Here is a 25,652-nt window from a genome sequence, read left to right on the forward strand (position 1 = left end):
GGAGTTTGTTTTCTAATAGGTGTTTCGAAAGCTCTGCCACAAGGAGACCACGCCGATTTCAAAAACTTAAAAATTCTCACACTTCACATATCTACTCAGAAAAGTTTCTTCTTAGAAAAATACATATATTAACAGCAACTACACTAAAGGCCTATTTTACCTCCTTTTTTAGTGTCCGATTTTCATCTTTGGTCTGAAAAAGTAGCATTCAACCTACAAATTTCTCTAAAATTACCAGTTATTTCATCTTTAGTTGCCTCACGTGATAAGTGGTAACATGGACTGGCAGCATACAAGAACTTCACATGCCCAAGAAATGTTCCTTTAGGGTAGGAGATAGTAGTCCTGAACTCTCTTCAGGCTATCATCACTGCCTTGACTGTGTGACTGGTCGAAAACAGCCAAAAGGGGACTGTTTCTTTGTAAAAATAGTAATATATCTGAATAAGCACCTCGGAAATTAATACATCTAAAATTTAAATACTAAAACTAACTGGTAAAAGAGGTGCAATTTGTTATCACTACTTTCAGTTCTTTCTCCTTTTTTCCTCTTTCTCCCAACCAGTCCTTGTCTTTTTGTTTTGACAAAATCTTGCATTTGTTTTACACCAAATTTGATACAAGTGTCAGCTCACTCAGCACAGACATTGACAGGTTCTCTGAAAGGCATAGAAAATCAGTGGAGAGAAAAGAATTACATCAACAGCCTGGAAACTCCTCATTCTTCAAAACATTTATCAAGTATCAGTGATGAGATTTACACCTACGTACACCAATTTGTATTGTACCAAAGAAGAAAGAAAAGAGGAAAAAAAAATGGTTTTATGACATACCTATACTGGGAAATTGTTTAACTGGTCAGTCACTAGAGCACAACAAGAGGGCTGTGTTGCAAGTGTTTTGGCCTCTTGATAGGTAATGGAGAAAATATGAGTGCTCGTTGCTTCTATTATTTCTGTTTTGAGTGAAGATGCCATTTCTTCTCTCCCTCTTTTTTTTTTTTTTTTCTTTTTTTAAATAAAAGATTTTCCTCAGGCTATCCTTTCCAGATCACAACAATATATTGCTTAAATATGATGCACAACTGAAAAAAATCCAAGAGGAAAGTTTTGGAGAAAGAACAGATTCATGTTGTTCAGACTTTGAAGTAGATACATGAAATACAGATACACAAATGTATTAATTAATGTGTAGTGTATGATACTTTTACAGAAGGAATATTAAAAACCCAATGCAACATACTAGTAGAGTATGAGAAATAAAAATTTAGATTAGATAATGAACCTAAACAAAACCATGATTATTTTTGTTCAAAAACTAAGTATTTTTATTGTAAAATACATTAGCGATGTTCTTCCTTTCCATGTAACAGTTTCTACAGCTGTTAGGATTTAATGTTACCTCATTGTGTATCAGGATTGTTCCTGAAGAGATATTCTGCCTATAAAAATAAGATTTCCAAAGTTATTTTCAAGTCTCCAACTTTAAAATTTACACCAAACAACAACAATGTAGTGGATAACACAGCTTTAAACAAAATCACAGAAAGTGTTAAGTGGCTTTAAAACTTAATCTCTGCCCAGTATGTCAGAGAAACCTTTTATTTGTATATACCACACACCTTGTTCTGCCTCTTTGTAGCATTGACCCCATCAGTATCTTGGGCAAGAGAAGGAGTCATATATTATGACAGTATTTGTTACTCCATGAAAAATCCTAGGGAGTACCCTAGGGCCTGATTTCTGGACCTAAAAGAGTAAATAATTCAGATCATACAATGTTACGTGATTAGTAGGAAAGATCTCATGTTGCTACAGCTACACTTAATGTTCATTCTAAGCTTTTACTTGTTTGTTTGTTTGTTTTTCTTCATTAAAACAGTGATTGCTTGCACTGCTTTTCTTACTCCATTTGCTAGGAAAGTTACTTATACAGTGATAAGTGAAAGTTTTATATATACAACTATAGCTTTATGGCATCTGAATTCCTGTCTGAATTCAATGTTGTCTCGACTTTCAGCAGAAAGTTGAACTAAATATCTTCTTGAGGTGTTTTGGAACTGGAATTATTCCATGAATGTCTGTCTGGATTCACTCGTGAATTTATATGTATCGTGAAGGGGTTATTGAAGACATTACAATAACATGCATCATTGTGCCTAGAGTGATATGTTAGAGTGATGCCTCTCTTTCTGCAGGTCTCTATGTCACAGCAGAATGGGCAGGGTATGTAAGTGCAGAGTGAGAGAACACTCACCAAAGTGTAACTGATTCTGGTACTAATTCTTTTCCTGTTACTCTAAAGCAAAACTGGATTGATGTGTCAAATGATCCCAATATAGTTACTGGGTACTTCAGCTTTCACTATACTTCCCGCTTACCTGAATTGCAGGTAATTAATTGTTATCATGAAGTACGGAAAAAGAATTCAAGTCCTTATGTTAAATGAGATTCTATAGAGTCATGTGAATATTTTCATTAAGCTTTTACAAACATATTTCATTAAAAAGAGATGTAATCACCTTACCAGAAAATCAACAGGATCATCTGGCCTGATCTTACAGCATTCATTTAACCCTTGAATAAGTGTTGGCATGACATGCTTCATTAAATAGTTTCGTAGTGGAATACATTGGGCCTCCAGTAACTCTTGTTCTTGTCTTTTGACTTCCTCCAGTTGTTTACTCTACAAATAATTAACCAAACAACAAAGAAGAACACCTATAAGTACTTTACCAGTACTTTACTAACTAATGGTGGTGACCTATGGGAAAAAAGGAGAATAGTGCTAGAAATCATGTACACAACTTTAAAACTCACACTTAACAGAACAACAATGAACTGCTTATTAATCTTAAAGGACATGGCACACCAAGGATGGCAAACTAAGCATGAAGAAAACGGAAATAACCCTCCCAGCAAAATCATTTTACTTCTCTCTCCCTAACACCTAAAAGGAGATTTATTCTGAAGTTTTCCAGTGTTTCTATTTCCAAAGGTATTTGGCAAAATGGTTGTAAACACTGCACCGCTTCAAAACTTAATACTACTGCAAATGTAGATGGTTTCTTGGGGGTTCCTTGAACTGGGGAAAAGGAGAATATTTTTACACAGGAGAGATGCCTAACTCATTAAATAACTTCAAAATATGTCTTTTTAAATCTTTTTTTTTTTTTTTTCTTTCATTTATGTCAGTTCAGCTGAATTTATTCTTGATTTCAGGTTAAAGCAATTCGTTTGAGTATAATCCTTGTACAAGAGGGAAAGAGGGAAATAAATCCACTTGGAGTTTTCCTTTCTCACATTCAATAGCACTTAATAGGATGCACACTTGCATCCTGTTTTAGCCAGAAGATTACTCAAAAACATGTTTATTGTCCTCTCTTCTCGCACTTTATTCATAAGTAGCCTTAGTCCTACATGTATATAAAACTATAAAATGAAGATACCCTGAATATTGCTTTCCTATACTCAAGGTATAACACAAAATCAATGTTCAGATAAAACTAAGAGACCAGCAACTGAAAACTATGTTTACCTGATTTACTGAATCCAGGAGTGTTACTCAATAAATCCTGCAAGTAGTCTTAGGTCTTTTTACGCAGAGTGCAGCTAATCTACAATCTCAAGGGCAACCGAATAGATGCATAGATTTTAAAAGGATATTTAAAAGGATAAACTTACACATTTTATTTAAACACCTACTTTAGCTCCGTATAATGCAGTTCACTTCCTTGAAAATAAGCATAGAGATAACAAAGATGATTCTTATTTACAAGCTAGCATCAGAGCAATATAAATGCTTCTTTAAAAGCATATGTATGGCCTTTCAAAGGTAAAAAAAATTATCTGTGCAATGATCAATTTGTTTTTGAATAACTCTAAATGGAGGCAGTAGAAGAACTACCTACTGGTGAGGGGAAAAAAAAAAAAGAAAAGAAAAAAAAATTACTTTAGGTGTGAACAAGCAATTTCCTATACTATGTATTTCAGGTTATTTACCTAAAATTTCTTAGGTGTGGCGAAATAAATAAGGGAGAAGTACCATGTGCAAAACCTGTGAGGTCAGGCACCCTAAATACTAGGTACTTATTAAAGTATTACCAAATAAAAAGCATCCTTCAGACTGCCTCAGGGAGGCTGCACTGAAGTGAGGACTGATGTCTCAACCATGTCTCTCTTGCAAGCTCAGAAACCTTTCAGCAATGCAGCCTGGGATATCGATCAATTCTTTGTTCTTTAGTTTGAGCCTCAAAATGCACTGTGAAGATATTCTGAGAAAGATCTAAAGTATGATATAAGAAACTAGAGAATTTATCCCACACTTTCCAAGTATATTTACATAACAGATTGCTGGAAATGCTATTGCTTCAGCTTTCTAAGACACATAAATAATAATGGCTTCCACAAAAATGCAAATTAACATACCCACTCTTCCCACTTTGCCATCCTTTCAGCCCTTTCCTCAGCTTCTCTACGCTCTCGTTCAGCTTCTTCTTTAGCTTCTCTGGCAAGGCGTTCCTCAGCTGCTTTCCGTTCCAAACTCTCCTTTTCTTCATCTGTCAAACCATAATTTCGAGGTTCCCCAATTTCTTTGACAATCTCTTTTACAATAAATCTGTTCTCAGGATCTTCAAATTTGGCTACATCTTTAAAACAATACAAGAGAGAACTTTGCAAGGCTTTTCTCAATTATCAATAGTCATTAGTGAATAACTGCAAGACCTAAATATATACAGTGTTTGTGTTGCTTGAATTTTCAAGTATGTTTTTTTTTGGAGTGTCTTATAAATGTCATTAATGTCTTCTTTTTTTTTTTTCCTATACAAAGCAGATTTTTTTTTTATCTCTAATTTTCTTTGTTAGTTTCAGCTAAAATAGTTTGTCTTTTTAATGTGGTGCTAGGGAGAAAATAGTTAATTTTTACAACTATTCCATTCAGCAGTTGCAGCATTTCTAAGTTTTGAAACTTTCATACAAGGTTATTCCAGTATCAGAGATACTTCTCTTTGACACTCTTATGCCAGCTTATCTACAGGTATCAAACCATCAGCTTCTGACCCTGTATCTTCATGCAGGTTCCACAACAGGTGGTTAGAATTTGGCAAGAAACTCCAAAATTTTCACTCACGCAGTGTTTTACACAGACCTATCTCTGGTTGAACTCTTATTACATTATGCCTACAAAACTAATCTGTGGCTTCATGTAGAAGCACAGAGACCACGGAAATCTTTCCTTTCACTCCTTCTCCCTTTTAACTGCTGAAGACTATTTGGGGACTGAACCTGCAGAAAAAGAAAAAAAGAAAAAGAAAAAAAAAAAAAGTGAAAAAATAAGAGAATGGAAAAATGGGGAAAAGACAGGAGAAGGAAAAGACTCCTGGCACTGAATGCATATGGAGCCCAGAAAGTGCTGGAGATATCTGAAAGAAAGGGTCTAGTAACATACATGGAAAAGAGGAAAAGTGAGGATTTGGGGTATACAGAACAACTGAAAAACAGAATTTAGTCTAAAGCTCATTAGTCCCTACTCCACATTCCTCTGCTTTATGAAGTTATGTTGAAAGCTATTGGCAAAGCATGCTTCTCATTTCTTCACTAATTCAAACAGAAGCATTACTCATACCATTATTTCAAGAATTTGTGTCTTTGTGATTTAGACCTGAAGTCCAAAATCTGCTAATGAAACAAGGTAGAAAGCTAACATAATTCTACATGACGCATGATGACATTTCTTTCAGAGCCTCTTCTTTCCAAAAATCAGGAATTACATTCCTGAAGTATTCCAAACTACAATGATTTTATTTTTTATGCCAAGGAGTTCATTAATTATACAGCTTTTGCTGTACCTGGATATACAAATTACAGTGCAAGACAATTTTCTAGTCATTTAAATTATTGCTAAGAACATTCTTGGCATTGAATTTGAGGTCTCAAAGACTACAGTCTTTTCTCAGATGATGAAGCAAGATTACAACACAAATATTAGAGCAATCATAATTACATGCTAAAATGTCCTAAAAAATATTGTTTTTAAATGAAAAAAAAAAAAAAAATTATCACTGTCCCTAACAGGGAGTAAAGATCACCAAAAAATGAAAAATTCTGTTTTAACATTTGTTTTTGTAGATGATCTAATGTGCCTGTGTCATCATCTCCAATTTGCAGATGAAGAAAACAAGACACAGACTTGCAGACTTCATGAAGTGAGTCACTGTAGCAGAGCAGCGTTTCCAGAATCTTGAAGCCCACTCCTTTGTACTAATCATATTTCAGACTCAGTTAAAAAAAAAAGTAATCATAAAAGCAATTTGTAAGGCCATATGTTAAGATTTTCTAAAATTAAGGTGGAAGAAAATATTGATTAATTTGAGTCAGTATTTAATGAATCAAGCACAATTCTTCAACAGTTCTCCACTAAGGTAAACCTAGGTAACTTTTCTTTCTTCTGACCAATGTAACAGTCACTTCCCTGTTTAAATTTGTTGATATTAATTCAGTGGTTCTGATAAACCAACAGGAATATCAGCTAGAATGCAAAGCTGAAGATTCCCCAGTGAAATTATCTTTGCAATCTGACCTTTTAATTTTAGGGAATATAGGGAAAGGAGCAGTTCCTGACATAAACAGGCTCTAAAGATGCTTCTGCTTTTAAGATGGAAATCAACACTATAAACTGAAGGTGAAATTCATCTGGAAGTCACTAAGCCCCACAGCTGTGATACCTCAATCGTTAACCAGTGAGTATTGTGATACCTCAATAGTTAATCAGCTAGTAGACCAGTGACTTTCCTAATTTAGAATTAACTAGATTTTTAGAGTAATCTTTGGACATAATTCTTAGCATAAAACACTGAAATATGCTGTTGTAGACCATACACTTTAAAGTCCTCACCAAGATAAAACAATGTCTTGCTATTACTTGTATATCCCAAAGTTTATAAGATTAAAATATGACCAATTAATGACATCACACCTTCTTAATATTTATTATTTCTTACATTTACTTTCTGCATTAGAGTTACTTCAGACTTAATTAAATGAAAGTGCTAGCTAACCTGCATTTCAAGCCTCCCAGGACTAAGACAATCATCTTTATCATTTGGATCTGATTAAGAAAGACAGAGGCATCAACTGAAGACAACAGAGCCAAATATATTTATCTTATCACCTCCTTTCTTTTATGAATTGGAAAATGGTAAAATAGATTTTAGTGGAAAACCGTGTGAGAAAATAATCAGTACATAATACAAAAATCACTCAGTACCTGGATACTTAAAAGGGTAAAGATGTGAGCGTAGCTTAGAAATAATTCTAAATCTAAAATGATTATATTCATGTTATTTTTTTCCACTGCAACATTTCCTAACAACTCAAATATGGTATTATTTTCATGATAATCTCCAAGACTGACATTAATCAATTGACTTCCTATTTTTTATTTTTTTAAGTTTGCTCAACAAATCACTTCCTGTAACTCATTTAGATGGACAATCCACATATCAGCAGTTTTACTGTAGTTGCAAGGTTTTCCCTGCGTTCTTTCTCTTCTACTCTTTTCTTTCCATCTCCCTTCCACAATCTAAAACCAGTTTTATTAAGAATGCTGTCATCCTGTACTTATTGTTTTTGTATTATCAGATTATAGCAATCTTCTCAAGATTTCCCAGTGATCACGATGTTCTAGGAGTGCATAGGGAAGAAATTTTTTCTCACCCATAGGTATGAAACAAGAAGGACGTATTACTAGCCTTCCACCTTTAATCTCTAATCATATTCTTTCATACTTACAGAATACCCATATATTTTCACCACATCTGAGGTTAAATCTAAAGAAAAAATATATGAGCAGCTATAATATTTAAAGTCCATGAAAATATATTAGTAGTAGTCCAGAAGGATGCCAAGTGCAGAGATCTGTAAACTATATCAGAAAACTACATGTATCTTGGTTATTTAGCCTACAAAACCAAATGATTAATAAAAACACTAATTTTAAAGATATGTTAACTGTACAATCTAATCAGCACAATTCAGAATCTTTATGAGCGTATAAATATTTCCACAGGTATATAGTTAGATGCCTGCTGTATATTTATTCTGATATGTTAGGTAAAATATTTATATATTTACTGTACAATCTTCACAAGTGTTACATTTGTAACAATAGGAATTTTTATTGATATTTTAGCTAAGAATTTTATTATTTCATACCAATAAACTGAGGATGTATTTCAAGTTCATCAAAATAGTTGAGAACAGTCTCGTCTTCTGTGTTTATCTCTCTGAAGAGACTTAAAGACTGCAGAAACCGGTCCTGAGTATAATGAGTTCCAGCAACAACACTTTCTGGTAGATTTATTATTCTGTTTTTAAGAAATTCATCAGATGCAGTCAAAGATACAACAAATTCTGTGAAGAAGAACACATTATCAGTGTCCATATATGATTTTTCCTCCCTCATATCTGCCTTCTGTTAATAATACATTTTAAATGACAAATGAACATAAATTCACACATATGCATATAAATATTTCCTTATAGATACTTTAATTAAGAAATGCTGATATGCAACTTCTCCAGTTAGAGCAATCCAACAAAATGAAGAGGAGGCATTAAAGAAGCAACATGTTCTAATTCTACCAAGTTCTTTCTTAGCATTATCAACAAGACTATTCTTGAAAGAAGAAACAAACATAGTCCAATTTTTCTGAGAAAGCTAACAGAGAAGAACCAACACATGTAATTGGTATAGGAAGAGAAATAAACAAATGTGAATACTGCAGCTGAATTAGGAAGTAACACTGGAAAATTTAACAATTCATTTGTTTGTCAAGTCTTCAAGAGTCATCACAGTGTATTGCAATTTCTCATCTCACAAATAAATCTGTATTTTCCTAAATAAAGTAAATTAGGAAAAAGTAACAAAAAAAAACAACAACAGTGGATTAAACATACTATGGTACCAGATGCCATCAAATTTGGTGTCAATGTTATTTGTAGTACTTTCATAGACAAGAACACCAGAAAGAACAAGAACACCATTTTCATTCAGTTCTCTAAAACAAGTTTTCTCCAAGGCTAATAAGGTGTTTCTAAAACAGATCCCTTGCCTGAAGTCCTTGTTTTGGGAGAGAAATTAGGACTTCTCCAGTCCATCATAATTCACACATTTAAATTACATTGGAGTTACCTTTAAACACATTTGATGAGCTGGTACTTCTCCAGCCCATTGTAATTCACATTTCCTCTTTCTGCTATTGTAACTGAAAGTGTTTTTGTTTATAAAGAACACACTTTCCTTTTTTACTTCAGAAATCAGCAGTTCCTAAATGAAACCAGGTAAAAGCCTACTTTTAAATCAACTCTTTCTCCCCTTCATTTAAGTGCAAAAAGGAAGTAATTTTTTCAGGACGTTCTGAATCTTCTCCACTTCCATTGAAGCTAGTGAGTTATCAGGCTGCAAAAAAAAACACTGAACGCTTTAGGTATTCAGCTTTTATACTACCTGTATAACTTGCTGATGCAATAAAATGAATTTGGTAGTATCATTCAAGATACAATGCTAAGTACTGCAAAGAACGCTACCAAGGCCTAAACTTATATATATATATATATATATATGAATATTCCATGTTCAGGAGCTCACATTTATTCCATTGGTAGATGGAATACCAATAGATGGTATTAATAGATGGATCATAACAAAGGCAGCCACTGCTCTTGGTAAAAACAGCTGATGGCATTTTCACAAAAGAAAACAAAAAAAGAAAAAAGAAAAAAAAAGAAAATACACCCACAAAACAAACCCAAACCCTCCTATAGATTAACTGTTCACTTTTAAACAACAGGGTAGCAGCATTACGTGGATATTTCTTTTAAATTGAATATGAACAGATGGAGTGATATTTTAAACTTCTAGTTGGTGGCAGCAATATTTGAAAACTCCTCTGTTTATTTAAAAAGTCAAACTTACCAGGTGTGATTAATTTATCACATTTAGGTATTTTGCCTTTGATTTCTTCTTCTTCATCTTCATCTTCCACTAAAACAAAAGCAATAAATGATTGACATTATCATTTGAAGCAAAAATATTTTTATATTTACTAATAACATGCCCCATACAAACACTTTTTTTTTTTTTTTTTTTTTAATATTCAAATTGTAGCCTAACTGTTGGAAATTAATCTAACCTGGACACCAGTTTAGAGTAGTCAGTAAGTAATCTATGCTGTTGCCTGCCACAGATTCTACCATGGGACACTAACAGTTTTTTACCTATACAGCAGAGCATGCACTTTCATACACAGTTTCAAAATATGTCCATACTACTTTACCCTGGCTTCTCCTGCTGTTCCATATTTCCTTCTGCCAGTGACAGAGCTTAGTTAGTAGAAATGGTTTGCTATGGTATGGTTAAAATGGTTTCTGCTGTTAATTGTCTGCTATTCTTGATATGGATAGTCTGCTCAACTACTTGAGCATCAGCTAAACTAGATGATTTACAGCCCAGCATAGTAAAATGAATAAGACTGAATTTTGTTTTCCTTAAAATCATATCCTTTAATTTATGGAGATGGTTCTTGGTCTTAATGCATAGACAGTGCTAGCTCACAACTTGAGATGTATGTTGCAGAGCTCCACAGAAGTCATATCCAGTGAAGCTCATCTAATATACCCACTCTAATTTGGTTTACACAATATGTATTGGTGAGCTGTCTGGATCCCCCTGTTAAGCAGCCCTTTAATATTATGAAGAAAGTCTGCCTTACAGCTTTCTCGCACACAGTATATCAACACAGAAAGTATCCTCTGTATTCGGTCATTTATTTAGGACATTGCCAGCCAAGATCATCTGAAAACTGTCTTGTTTAAGGTGCATAACAATTCATTACAATCCTTAAATTTTAAGCAGCATGTGAAAACAACTGTTTTGTGCCTTGCTCTGCTGTCAAAACAGTGTTGATGCACTTCAAGTGATATGGCACTGAGAAAAATAATGATAATATTAACAGCAATAAAAACAAAAGCAGCAGTACTTACAGTTAAAAAGCTCTTTTGCCTGGTCATAGGTCTCTGGGAACCCATCTAAAACATATCCCTGATTCCTACAAGGCATAGATTTGAGCTTATCTTTAATGAGTTTAACAGCATACTGATCATCTAAACAACCTAAAACACAAAGAAGGTTAATAGGAACCTAGTTTATGGAAAAGAAATACCTGAAATTATTTACTAACATGTTCACACATATTAGCAAAGAGCATCAGAGACACTTTCTGAACTCCAAAAAAATTATGTCATTGTGTGTACTACATGCTGTTAAGAGATTTATAGAATATAAGTGTAGCTATGAAATAAAATGACACCTGTGTTTACAATGTTATAAGTATTAGAACTTTAAGGCTACTAAACATGAAATTAGGCATTTTAGAATAACGCAGTCAGATCTTGATATGAAAAGAAATAGAATAGAAAAAAGCATGTTACAAAGCAATCATTTTCTATTTACAATTAACCATGAGACAAATTCTTGCAAAAACAAATGTGAAATAGGTTTTGCAAGTTTCATTTTCAGATTAATAGACTGAGATATAAAGTGACTTATTAACTTAGCATACGTTGTGGAGCAAATGTATGGCAGTAAAGTTTGTTTTGACCTGATTTTTTTTGTCTTGCAATGATTGACTCCAGCTTCTTTTTTTATATTTAAGACTTCTAAAAGCTGAGGCAAAATTAGAATCTATTGATATCATTAAAATATTACATCTTAAAAGGCATTATTATTTTAAACAAAACAAAGAATGCAGAAAACTGCCATTATTTTTCTTGCTGAAATAGTTTTCGTTGCAAATTTGCTAATTACATACTTCACTTTTTACTTTATATTATTTAAATTATGCTCTCTGTTCCAAGAAGAAAACTTGATAGAAAAAAAAATCTGGCTAAGAATCTAAAGATTCTGAACATTCAGTCACATACATATAAACTTATGGGGTTAAAAATAATTATATAAAATGTATAAAGAAATAGAAAGATGGTCCCCTTTTATTACTTCATATTTCCTACCTGCATTCTGCTCCATGCTTTCTTTAATTCCAGCCAACAATTCATGTGCTTCTTCTACATTTGTACCCTCTTCTTCGTCTTCTTCATCTTCTCCCTCCTCACCCACACTGTCATAGTCCACTTCTTTAGGAGCCACAATTTTCTCCTGAAGACAAGATCAGAAATGTGAATAGGCTCGGAAATTCTACGGACAACTTTTCTTCTACACAGATGTAATAAATGGGGGGAAAAAAAAAAAAAAAACAATGAATTTCACATATGCTCCTGGACTATGAGAGACTGAGCAACCTTAAATCTTTAAAAAAGAGTTCAGTGCATCCCCAGAGATGATCAGTATGTTGAAAGCTATTTCCACTTTAAAATCTAAAATTGTTTTGGTAATGTATTTTTTCACATCAGAAAAGAAAGCAAGAAAGTAAATAATACCAACAGTTATAGGTGGACTTAAAAAGCAATCAATATATTATTATTTTTCAAAACATTTTGTTGGAATATGATTATTTCCTTTGGTAACTCTTAAAGTACTAAATTATGGAGTTTAATTCATTTTAAAACAATGGCAAACATTTTAAAGTCACAGAAACTAAAATAATAGCAATACTAAAAAACAGCTAGTAACACACCAGATTTGCTATTGTTTCAGAAATCACATCTTTTATCTTAATGTGATGTAGCTTGTAGTGTTTGCAGAGCTTTTCAGCGATGGTAGATTTGCCAATCCCAGGCGGACCGTGGATGTAAACTTTGAGAGGCTGGGGAAAAAAAAGATGTAACATCAATCAAACATCACTGAAATTTTTATTTAAAAGGTACAATATTTTCAGTATAACTAATAGGAAATAACTATTATAATTAAAACTTAAAATGTATTTTAGATTTATTTACACCGAGCATGGTCTATATCATCCACTGCTTTTGAGTAATGCAGTTAACTCAATGGTACAACTTCAGCTTTGGAGAAAAAGGTATATTTCTACTTAGCAGCCTAACAGACCAACTTACAGTGGCACTATTAGAGGTTAAATGGTTAAAAGAGACATAACACAATCTTATAGGCAGTGGATTTTGGAGATAGGTGGCAGATATTCTACTATATAAATGCAATCACTTTATTTTCCAGCTGAGGTAGAGTTGCTGTCATCACCATAGTTATTCTGACCTCAAAAATTTCAGATTCATCACCATCTTAAGTTAATAATTTTTCATTTCAGCCTATCTTGCCGATGGTTGAATCACTAAGTTACAAAATACATTTAATAAATATCATGCAATAAACTCAAAACCATACATCATTAAGTTCATATCCCAATTCAGTAAACCTGACAGTATTTTTAATATAAACCTAATGAATTCATTAATTTCTAACATAATCTCTAACATAATTTCTAACAAAACCTGGCAAATGAATTTTTTCAGAGTTGTGACTGGCACAGAGGTCTAGCTAGCCTTCCCTCTTCTACTTACCACATGGTATGCCTTTATTATACATGAAACTTTTTGAATTGCAGGCATACCTACACAGATGCAGTAGTTTAACACAAGCACAGATCTGATAATCCTTTTGGATGTATGCAGGGACTTTCAAAGAAAAAACTTTGAACAAATTATGTTAGTTATATTTTGTTTTACACTTCCTGAACCTATCATAGTTTGAACATGATACAGACGTGCTGAATAGCTTTATCATACTAAAGACAATCAATACTTGAATGAATGCAAGCATTTTCATGCACCTTTAAATAACTACTTCCTTATACATTTGAATATGGAAATGCTAAATATTTAGCTAACATAGGAAACAGCAAAGTTGCTCATTACATTATACAACAGAGTGGAGTAAAATGAAAGCCACATTGCAGTTAAGTATATTGACTTACTAAGTATAATGAAGGACACAAAATGTTCACCTAGCTACTGACTCTGACATAAAAATCTTAAATAAAATACACAGTTACTGCTTTCTTGAAGTCTAATATACCAGGAATGCCATATATTGCCTACAGAAACTAATTTCAAAGCAGCAGCTTCTCCATCACGAAGCTTGTTTTCACTTACGTGATTGCAATTTTAGGCATAACAGAAAACATTAGGTGATTACCTTAATTAATATTCTATCTCGTCTAATTAATTTCTTCAATTGAATTTTCAGATTTTATGTTCACTTATTTTTCATCTGTCAGTCTTCTGTTCATTTTTACTTAAAAAGATAAAGCTTGTGTTTATATAGCTATTTATATTTGAAAAAATAGAGCACTTTAAAACAGCATACACCAAGCCATTACCAGAAGTCCTCGACTTTGCTTGTATTCCTTAACAATCCTTTCAATGTTCTCCACCAATCCTGTCTGAGCAACCCACTTAATGTTGAAAGTCTCTTTCAGAAATACAGCTTCCATTCGTAAGTTCACAAGCAAAATATCCAAATGTGTTTGCTGAGGGAGGAAAACTACATTTACTTTAAAGATGCAATCTATGGATGTTAGGATGTTAAAATAACACTGTTGGCTTAAACTAAAGACTAGAATGGGGGGGGGGGGGGGCGTGTAGAAAGAATGTAAGCACAGGGAAAGCATGTTTGCATGAAGTGCAAAATATACTTTTTAAGCTTTTTTTAAAAATACATTTTTAATATATATTTAAGTATTCTTGAGAATTATCAAATTATTAACCATTAAGCAGTTATTTGGTACTATACAGAGGTCTCATTATTGCAGGAGAAAAAAACTTCTTTCATAAATTCATTTTACACCTTAAAACTAGGAGGTTTTTAATTTATGTATTTCTCCTATGAACAGTTCATTCCACATAAATAGATGAAGATGATCATTTACATATGTTGTGTTTGTCAGCCTTAGTAGTACCTCAATATTAATTGAGGTAAAAAAATAAAATACATTTTAATAATAAAATACAAAAAATAAATTACATTTCATAATATAATACTTCACATTATTTTCTTTAGGTTTAGATCCTTTCCTTAAGTAATAAAAGGAAAAGTAATAAAATAAAACTACTAACAGTTAACTCTTTACTCAAGAATGCATTTTCTCTTGGAATCTTCTCAATTTTTCCTGGTCCAACATTTTTACTGATACACTATAAAGAAGAAGAAAAAATAAGGTAAGGCACATATCAAATCAGATTCTTAGGAAACAAACAAACAAACAAAAAACAACAGGATTTCTGGAGATAAAAATCTGTGCTCTAAATGTTATGTTACACTATACCTGAAAAAATCAGTACACTGATGGGAATTACAGATCAAAGAACATTAACTTTAATGTTAGTATTAAACATCTCTGTTTTGCTATATATCACTTCCTTTTTAGTAGCTGCAATAAAACAAAACAAAACCAACCAACCAAACAACAACAAAAAATAGCCAAGTGCTTCAAAGCTCTTAAGTCTATAAATTCCTACTGCTTAAGATCAAATTGAAGACCTATCTTATTTCTTAGCATTCTCACTTCAGATTTTATAAGTATTTAATTCTGTTAACATTCAGGAAAGATTTTCAGATCAATGGAATGCCAGCATTAACTCTTCAGTTTCATTTCATCATTAGCCAGAAGTTAATCACTCCTGCAGTCCTTTAAAAAAAGGTTAAAAAAAAACAAAACAAACAAACAAAAAAACCACACACGCTAGATTCCGTAAAATTATAACAGAAAAAGCTATAGAGCACTAGACCAAATATATCCAGTATTCTGTCTCAAACAGCTTCAGCTAGTGGACACCTAAATGAAAGTAAGAGTAGGAAAAGCATGCATGATACTTCTTCCAAATGCTCTCCTAATCTTTGACTATTTTCAGCTCAGAGTCTTCCTAAATTAGAAACAGCTGTGGTATGTTTAAAGTAATTCTCAAGGTATTTCTCATAATTCTTACCTATACTCACTAAATGCAAAATATCTCTGCTACAGCTTAGGCTTTTGTAAGTGACCCTTTTATACTATTGATTGGCCTTACAGATTTCCCGGCAAGCTTTTTGTTCTTCAAAGGCTTGAAAAAAAAAGAAGGATATTAATTTTAGGTCTTTTCTGATAATTGACCTTTAATATTGTTTTAAGTCTGTTTTGTTTTGTTTCTCTTATCCAGCCAGATTTTTACGATTTTTCTTCTTCAGGACATAACTAACTTTTTGAAGTCTGCCATCCTGCTTCCCTCAGCCATGCCAATTATCATTTTATCTTTCCCAATCTTTTCTTAGTAAGTAGCATGCAATGGCCTTATACATCTAATAATGTGAGTTTCAATAGCTTCTACATTTCTTCTCTAAATATTTAATATTTTTAATGTCTTTTATGCTCATTTTTATATAATGCTCTTTCCTATAGTTGGCCACAGCTATAAAGATTATTTTGACCTTTGCTTTTTCCACATGAATGTTGAATTATGGTCACTTATACAAGGTGGACTTTTCAACTATTAACTTTTCAGTGAGACCCTTTAAGCCTGAACCAAAACAAGGGATACATCTTGTTGTGACCTTCCTACAAGGCAGTTCCATGAAATATTCTTTGACACTGAAAAAGAATGCGCTGTTCTTATGTAACATTTGTTCAATCTACATGGGAAAATCTCTTGTTACACTGTATTAGCTGCTTCTCTCAACTCTTGAGTCTCACTGTAAATTACAGTTCAATAGTGTCATCCAGACTATTTCTAGAGTTCATTTCAAAATGCTTGGAAAAACAAAATATCTTCATACAAACAAAAGAAAAAATATTCTAAAGACTTCTGTGTATCTGACTATAGTACTGTGAATCCCATAACACCTCAGCACAGTTTTAAGTAAAATTTCAGTTTAAGTTAATGATAATACTTTCAAAGTTAATTCTGCAGAAAGAGGTCAAAGTAATACATTTTGTCTAAAGGACAAAAGTCTTGGTAGATTTCAAAATTATTTTGTTTATTATTTATTACACAAGATAATTCAGGAAGACTTAGGGACATCTACTTCAATGAAAATGTACAGTTTGAAAAATCTTATAAATATCTGGAAAAAAAAAAAAAAGAAAAGGAAAAGGAATAAAATCTCTTACCTTTATTAATTCTTGAAGAGTGTGCATAGACTCATCTACTGCAAGTATATAGTTAAACCTTGGCTTGTGGTCTGCTACATTCTGTAACACTCTGAAACATAGGAACGTCAAGGCTGGTCAGTATAGGAGCATACTGGGACTTTTCGCGTTAGATGCAATTCAGAAGCTCTCCAAATACAATGACTACATTTAATTTTGGAAAACTCAGAGCACAATATTTTCATGCATATTACCTTCAATAAAGAAGATATTACCTTCAATAAAGATAGATATTTTATTTGTAAAGAAGTTCAAAGGATAAAAAGCAACACCTGTACAACGTATTAATTTAAGCTGTAGAGTCCGTGATGCATTTCTAGTTCTGTGCAAGTTAAGTGATACTACTCGTTATATCCAGCCTTGCCAGTAATTTCTTAAAAGCACAGAACCTGTACAATAGACCCAGGTTTCCCGTAGGAATATCTAGTACCAAAGATACTGAAGTCTCTGCCTGCCTCAATAAGATGGGCCAAATAGTATTCTTAAACCCTCTCTGCCCCAGTTTAAAAAGCTCAATATTCTGCTATTGGGTTTGTTACTTAGCTAACTATCAATCACTGTCCAAGTGAAACTTACGCTGCTAAATCAAGAACATGAATGGTTGGAATAAAATTGTTTCCATGTCCAAAAACAGGAATTGCAGTAGCCTCACTGAGCCAACCTATCTGAAATTACAAATTGACAACAAAGTTAGAAGTAAATGGTTAGATTTAATATGGTATATTTGTGTAGTGGCAAATCTATATATTTAGGATTATAAAATTCCATTTACTGAATGACTGATGAAACTGTAGTAAACAATTTTGAGAAATACTGGCAGCCAAAAAAAAAAAAAAAAAATTTATTATTTTTTAAAAGGATACTCTTCACAGAATCACAGAATCACAGAATTTTTCTAGGTTGGAAGAGACCTCAAGGTCATCGAGTCCAACCTCCAACCTAACGCTAACAGCCCTCCACTAAACCATATCCCTAAGCTCTACATCTAAGCGTCTTTTGAAGACTTCCAGGGATGGTGACTCCACCACTTCCCTGGGCAGCCTGTTCCAATGCCTCAAAAAATACCTCTTTGGTATTGACAAATGTTTTTATTACTTCGTATCCCCTCCCAAAAAAAAAAAAAAAAAGCTTGGGAAAAAAAAAAGGAATGCAATGTTGAAAAGAAAGACATTTTTCTTGGTTCCATTGATCTGATAGTCATTCTCATTATAAAGTGCACTTGTAGATACTGTTCTAAAATTATGAAAATAAAACAAAGCAAACAAACAAAAGCAGATCCAAAAAATAAAGTGGAAATTACTTCAATTGTAGCTAAAATATTTTTCTAAGGGATCAAATAATGAATTCTGTTCACAAGAACATTACACTTATGATACCAAAGCTATTAGAAATGCATTTAATTCCATTGCAATTTGCCATTAGATATTAAATAACCCCCCCAAAATGCTTAGATATCTACCTTAAAAAAGTAGTGTAAGGCACCTTCCCCAGCTCCATACTGAAGTCCTGAAGCAACAACATAAGTTGAAAATACATGTTTATTCTGTGAAGTAAAAACAACAAGAAAGTATTTATAAAATTATTGTACTCCTAATGGTTTACACTGAAACTTTATATATTTAGTATGTAATTTCTCAAGTTATATCACTTAAATTTGGAATTAGACCAATTGTTGCATAGCTTGTAGTTTTGTAAGACATATTGTTAATATTTCCTTAAAACAACAACAACAAAAAACATTACTCAGAATTGACCTGTCTTCATTTGAACTGAAATTCTCAAAAATCTTTTAAAAGTTAAGAAATCGGAAGTTACTTATAATAATGAAATGATCTGCATAATTTATGCCTCAACTTTCTTTTTACAAGAAATGTAACAATGAAATTCATTGAAGCTTTTTTTTTCCCCTATTTGCATTATACTTGCATTTGATTGTCTAAAGAAGTGGGAAATGCAGGTTCAATACTTTTATAATCACTCTGCTTTCATTTTGATATAAAATTTCAAACAAAATCAGTGGACTATAAAGTGTTTTTCTAATGATACATCACAATTGACCCTCATATTTTTTGCTGACCATTATGCAAACCTGGTCATATGTTTGCCTGTTCTTGATGACTGTTTACATAAAATGAAACTGATTGGATCAGTGTTGAGGATGGTTTCACACAGTGAATAACCCATACTTAAACCATCTTAAGGAGGGAAATTTCAAGCAAATCTTTTAAATTAAGACCAGTCGCTTAGACATTTTTAACTCTAAACAAAAGTATTAAATAATTCTGATATTGTAAAGATCTTAGACATTATACATCTACATAACAGAACCTGCTTTTACCAGCAGAGGCTATAAATGCTAGGACTTGAGATCAACTTTTTTGTGTGTGGCAAAAAAACATAGTTTGCTACATTTTTTATACTATTTCAGAAATATAAAACCAACAACACTGTTAGTCAATCTTTGATTGCATAAGCAAAGCATCATATACAGGGATGCCAGAAAATAATAATACATCACTGTATGTTATCCATGCAATGTGTTTCTATCTTTGTAATAAAAACCATCTCAACTCAATTGAATACAACAGCTTGTTAGTAATCACATGGAATATTAAAATCAGACATTGCAGAGAGCACAAAAGCTCCCGTATTAAGTTTGCTTGTGTAGTACTAAGAGAGAAAGAAACTGTTTTTAACCTAAGAGCAGCAGTTCCCAAGTTTGCTTTGGACAGACTGCACGCATGCCCCAGAAGGCACATAGTAATTTCTGTCTCCCACCAGGAAAATCTTGCCTCTCATGAAAGCAAAGGAGGAGCCATTTCTCATCTACACTAAGGAGCAGGTAACTAATTGGATCTTCTATCATTTAACTCGCAGTAGCTTCTGTGTGGGAAAGCAACAATACTTTGGCACCCAGTGAAATACAAACCTCCAAAAGAAGTCAAAATTCTCTAAAAATACATATTTAGTGTCACAAATCACACATATGAGAAGGTACTACTTGAGATGACTTCGATATACTTAATAGAAACAAACAAACATCATCAACAAAAAAACACACCACAAATGATCAGGCAAGCTCCATTTATACAGTCACTGGTAAAGACCTTCAAGTTCCTGTGTAATATTCATTAAAACCACTAGATGTCACATTTTAGCTAGTAGAATCAGCTCTGGGCTTGTTTGGTTGGTTTGTTTTATTTGAATAAAACGTTTTAAGTGGGGGATAGGTCTAAAATCATCCTTGAGATTTTCCCTCACAGTCTCCAGCTTTACTTCACTCTCATACAACCAATGAAACAATGTATTGCATCAAATGAGAAAAGCATGATTCATCCACTATCTAATAAATAAATAAATAAATAAATAAAGAGAGAGAGGAAATTAGGAATCTGTATTGTGTATGTTATTATGTATACTGTATATGTTTTATTTCAAAAACGTAGCCTTCTTGATATTTTATTAATAAGCGTTGCTATTCACATTTATAAAAAAAAAAAAAAAAACACTCAAAATTTATTCAAATTGTTGTTAACTTCTAACATTAAGATAATGCTCTAAGATGACCAAACTTTTTCTCTTCTCTCCCCACAAAGATCTTTACGTACAGTTTTCCCAAGCTTGAGAATAAGTTTTTCAGCATTTATGTGATCCATAAAGTTAGGATGAGATTTTCTTCTGCGATAATCTTCCTCAGTAAAAGGAATCTCAGAATCATCCTAGGAAGTAAAAAAAAAAAAAAAAAAAAGGAACTGTTATACATGCTTTAAACCAAAACAAATGTCAAAGGCCTAGATGGATAAAACAAGTTTTTAAAAACGTTACAAAACATCTATTTTGTTTTCATTTGAAATTCATGAAACTTCTAAGTTTCACTGGATAGTTAGCATGTATACACAGTCCTAATATCTTCCTGTATATCTCCTTATCATTGTAGCTCAACATCTAAACCTCTCTATCCAGTGGAATAGATTTAACAATTCCGACAGAAAGCAAGATTTCATATGAAAGGATCGTGAGAAAAAAATATACTTGCTGACACTAACCGTATCTGCTAGTAAGGAAGTACATACTGAAATACTTTAATTAAATTAAATGAATATTTTCCATTAAATGGAAGTATTCACTTAAAAGAAGAATATTTTCTTATTACTTACTGGGTCAGGGGGTTTGCTTTTTGCCCAGGTCATTACTGTTGAAATGAGGATGAATACCTTTGGTGTCGCAAAATGCTCTATTTCTGTATGTAGGGCTGGTAAACAAAAGCAAAGGATGTAATTTGTTGTAAACTGTTCTACTGAAGCCATATATTTGTTTCTCTGTAGAGGTCCTGTACAGACATTTATGCTATAGTGTTCTGTGTTATGTAGTTTGAAGCAAATGCTCTTTATTTTGCTTGGTATAAAATAAAAATAAACCAATAATGAATAATAAAACAAATAGAAAAATAATGGGAAGAAAGGATCACGTTACCACTAATGAATATAATCTCTATAGAAACAAATATTGTGGAAAAAGAAAAAAAGAAACAATCTATACTAGAAAATTATTTATCTTTATTGACTACAAAGATACTGAAATAAAAGTGTTTTATAATTGAAACAACAAATCTACAAAAATAAGATTTTTTTCTTTGAATTTTATATAGAACAAAATAATTACATGTGGATGATACTTTGTTAAGTCCTTGAACTTACAATGTTACTTAAGTATTTAGACAATACACGGAAATGTATAGTTTAGGTTAACTATCATAAAAAGAGCAATTTTGCATTGTCGGCATAAGAAGATTCCATATACCCATTAGAATTTGGTTGTATCAATCAGGAAGAAACTGCAGAAAGACCAAATAGTATTTTTCATTGCAGTTTTAAGCCAAAACTTAAAATAATTATATAAAATATTAAACATTATTTGAATACCAAAGGAGCAAGTTTTCTGCCTACCTTCAAACACAAATAAATAAGATGGCTGTGGACAGTTATTTATGGAAATAGCTGCCTACACAGATATGTCATTTAAAGTGTCGGACCATTCTATGACAGCTTCTCTAGCTTATGAATGCTAAAATGCAATCAATGGTCCCTTGCTAATTAATTGAACAATTCATGCAGCATTTCCCTATCAAGGATGACAGTTTTATATTACAGTAAACTATAAATCCGAGGTCATTTCATTACACATTTCTCGTAAACTTTGGTGGCTATATCGCAAACAATTTTCTGTTCAGTCGATGGCTATACTAACCAGAAGCAGCCCATTTAGCTTCTTCAATTTGATTTGCATCCTCAGTGATGTTATATAAAATAATCTCACATTCAAGCAAATAACTTAAGAGCTCTTTCTGAGAAGAGACCTGTGGGAAAAATAGTTAAAACTTCTTGTTAGAAAACACAGGAAAGAAGGGGGGAAAATCTATTCAAAATTATTTTTCTGATAGATAGAATGCAGTTTTCTTGCACATAGATTTCTGAAAAGGATGCTAGAATAATTCATATGACTGATATCAAACTAAATCTGTCAGATAAAAGTAAGATGATGAAATGAAAATTAAATGCTGAAGCTTCTGATTTGAAGTAGACATTAATATAGTTCAGAAGTATGTACAATTTTAAGTGCTATTTTAGGATTTGTGTTTTCAGTATAATTATTAGTATCACAAAAAAAAATCTATGACTTTTACAGGTATTTTAAGCAAGGATCAGCTGGCAGAATGGACAAGACATAGCAAAATGTCAGTTTCCTTGCAAAACAACATCCCGTCTTTGTTAAATGTGGATTGTCTGCAACACTTGAACAAATCCAACAAACATTCTGCGTGACAGCAGTGGGCGAGATTAAATATAGCTAACCATAATTTTCAGATTAAACAGCTCATCTTGATAGAAGTTCAGAACAAAACTTTCAAAATTTTGAAGAGATTCTGGATAATAAGCAGCTTGAGACAGAGTCAATTTTAGTTTCAGAAAACATTAAGCAATTACATTCTTTAAAACAAGCCTCCTTCAGTTAACCAAACTCTGGACACATATACAAAGATGCAGGTATTCAGAACAATTAGCTGCTAGCGAAAGCTGTGATTTCAGTGAAAAATTAAGACGGGAGGACACTGACTTTGATTCCAGTACTACTACCTAAGCTGATAAAAGATACAGGAGACACAAGAGAGTGTGCTTTGAAAGAAAAAGAAAACAGACCTGTGGATTATCAGGATTGATAACATCCTGTCCATTAAATATATATATATATATATATTTTAAGACTGGATTCTTTCAGCTTTTTCTGTATGAGAACTAGCAGGGTGGAGACAAGTGTGCAGGAAGCATAGGGAGTAAAATACGCATACAATTTCCAGCAGCAAGAGAACACTTTATTAACGTCGGTTGGTCATTTTATGTGACTTGCAATATTCCTAACGTTACCTAACAATGACCTGAAATAAGATTATTACTTACTGCATATGTTTCCTCTGCAAAACATGGTTTAGTACCTCCTGGCTTAGAAAGGGTACCAACTATTTGGTAGACTCCCTCCTTTGGCCTAGTAGAAACTTCAGCAGCTGAGTTCTTTTCATCCTCCTCCTCCTCTTCCTCTATGCTTTCTAGTGATGCTCCAACAACACATTTGGATAAATACTGCAATATACAAGACACACATTTGTATGCAAACATGTATCGCATTGGGACTGCACTACGCAGCTTCTCATAGTCTTGGGAAGACACCAATGCTGCTGACTAGCTTAGATGCTGTTGCAGGCAGTGTAGCTCAGAATACGACTTGGGTAAGCAGGGAAATGGTATGGACTGCACGAACTCGGCAGCGACATTTTATCTTGCCGCTTGCCCTAAGCCTCAGAGGTGAAGGTGTTGCTGTGTCCCCAGACGCCTCTTCTCCTCAACCTGACTCCTCTCCAGAAGGCGTTACCTCAGGGAGATGTTATCTCCAAGCATTATCTTTCACCACAGCCCGCAGCTGCCGCCCCAGTCCCGACCTGCTCTACGCACACCTCCACCTCCTGCTCTCATTCCCTCCTGTCTTCACCCCGTTGCCCCCAGTCCCCCTCCGCAGCAGCCATTTTAGGTGACCACGGCCGGACACCCGCCCGGCGGCCAGGAGAGCAGCCGGGGGCCGCCACGCCGTCACCTCGCCGATATTGCGGCCGCAGAAGGAGTCGAGGTGGTTGAGGAAGATCCGCCGGCTCCGAGCGGCTCCGAGCCCCGCTTCCATGGCCGCAGCCCCAGCCAGCGACGCGGCCCGTTGCTAAGGGCGGGCAGCGGCTGCGCCGAGCCAGGCGGGGCCGGGCGCTGCCGCATCGCCCTCATAGCCGGCGCGGGGCGCTGCGGACACGGGCTGAAGGCTGCGGGACCGCACACCGGCATCCTGCCCTCCAGCCGGCTGCTGCTGGCCTGGGAGTTTCAGCAGGTGGCCGCCTATGGGGACTTTTGGTGTAGCCTAAGCCTTGGCGTAGCCTTGCCTCGGGTGTTTTACCTGTGAACCTGCCTGCCTGCCTGATCATGGAGTGGAAGTGTGCCTTTCTCATCTCTGCCTCCATCATCTTCCTCAGGTGAATCAAGATCAATCGAGAATGAGTCAGGAAGGCAAGGCAGTAACGTGCAGGGAGCAACGAGTAATGAGCAGCTCTGTAAGGCCACTTCCTCACAGAGTTCAACATGGCCATCTCCAGAGGCCGTACCCACAGCAGTCCTCACGCAAACATTTCATCTGGGGAGTTGCTTTTCAGAGCTCTGCTGAGGAACTCAAGGACTATCACAAATATAATCAGGCACTTAGTATGTACATATACTTTTTTTCATACCTAATTCAATCTATCCTACAACAAACATGAAAACCTGCGGTCAATAAAGGAGGGAGTTTATTCACAACTTCTTGACACTGATGAAGACAAAATCTAGCATTTCTGTAAGAAAAAAAAAAAAAAAAGTTTTAAAGCTATGTTAAAGCTATAGTATTAGACATCCTTTGGATAGTAAGCAGCCTTTGAGGCTTTTTAGGTAATTAATCGCTGGTAATTTGTTAGCAACCAACACTACCTTTCAATGATCGTTCTTCCAATGATAACGCATAATCTTAAATGTTCTGGAAAGGTGTACTAGGCCGAGCAGCATTTATTCAGTTTCAAAAAATTACAATGAACTGGTCTAAGGAGACCTATTAAAATTGTTCACTGTGAATGCTTCAAATAAGCTCCCTTCAAGCAACAATTTTAAGTATAAGGACCAGAGAGCGCGTTACTCATAAACCCAGAATAAGAAATTGTGGAATAACATAGTTCTCCCCTTTTGAAGTTAATAGTTCAGTACAAGAAATAATATAAATTTATTCTGGTAACACCTACAAACCATATGTTTTAGAAGTATTTCTCAGCTTAGGTTTATAATAAGCACTTGAAATGACAAAGCATTTTAAATATGTCTATGAAAAAGTTCTTGGCAATGTAACATTATCTTTGTCATTTTTTTCCACTTGTATTTGTCATGCC

General features: G+C 33.9%; 1 protein-coding gene across 1 annotated transcript; it reads right to left on the reverse strand.

The window, feature by feature from the left end:
- Window positions 1-1,402: 1,402 nt before the first annotated feature.
- On the reverse strand, window positions 1,403-24,379 carry AK7 (adenylate kinase 7; the record flags this gene model as incomplete). The annotated part of the gene is made up of 18 exons (XM_082762781.1): window positions 1,403-1,441; window positions 2,527-2,685; window positions 4,428-4,648; window positions 8,214-8,411; window positions 9,976-10,044; window positions 11,043-11,171; window positions 12,069-12,213; window positions 12,692-12,820; window positions 14,351-14,500; window positions 15,087-15,164; window positions 17,114-17,204; window positions 17,729-17,817; window positions 18,612-18,695; window positions 20,761-20,871; window positions 21,310-21,404; window positions 22,400-22,508; window positions 23,608-23,787; window positions 24,296-24,379. The coding sequence occupies 18 exons, from the start codon at window positions 24,377-24,379 to the stop codon at window positions 1,403-1,405; spliced, it is 2,160 nt and encodes a 719-aa protein (XP_082618907.1).
- Between the last annotated feature and the right edge of the window lie 1,273 nt (window positions 24,380-25,652).

This window comes from Aythya marila (genome assembly GCF_965140915.1).
Source record: "Aythya marila genome assembly, chromosome: 5".
NCBI lineage: Eukaryota > Metazoa > Chordata > Aves > Anseriformes > Anatidae > Aythya > Aythya marila.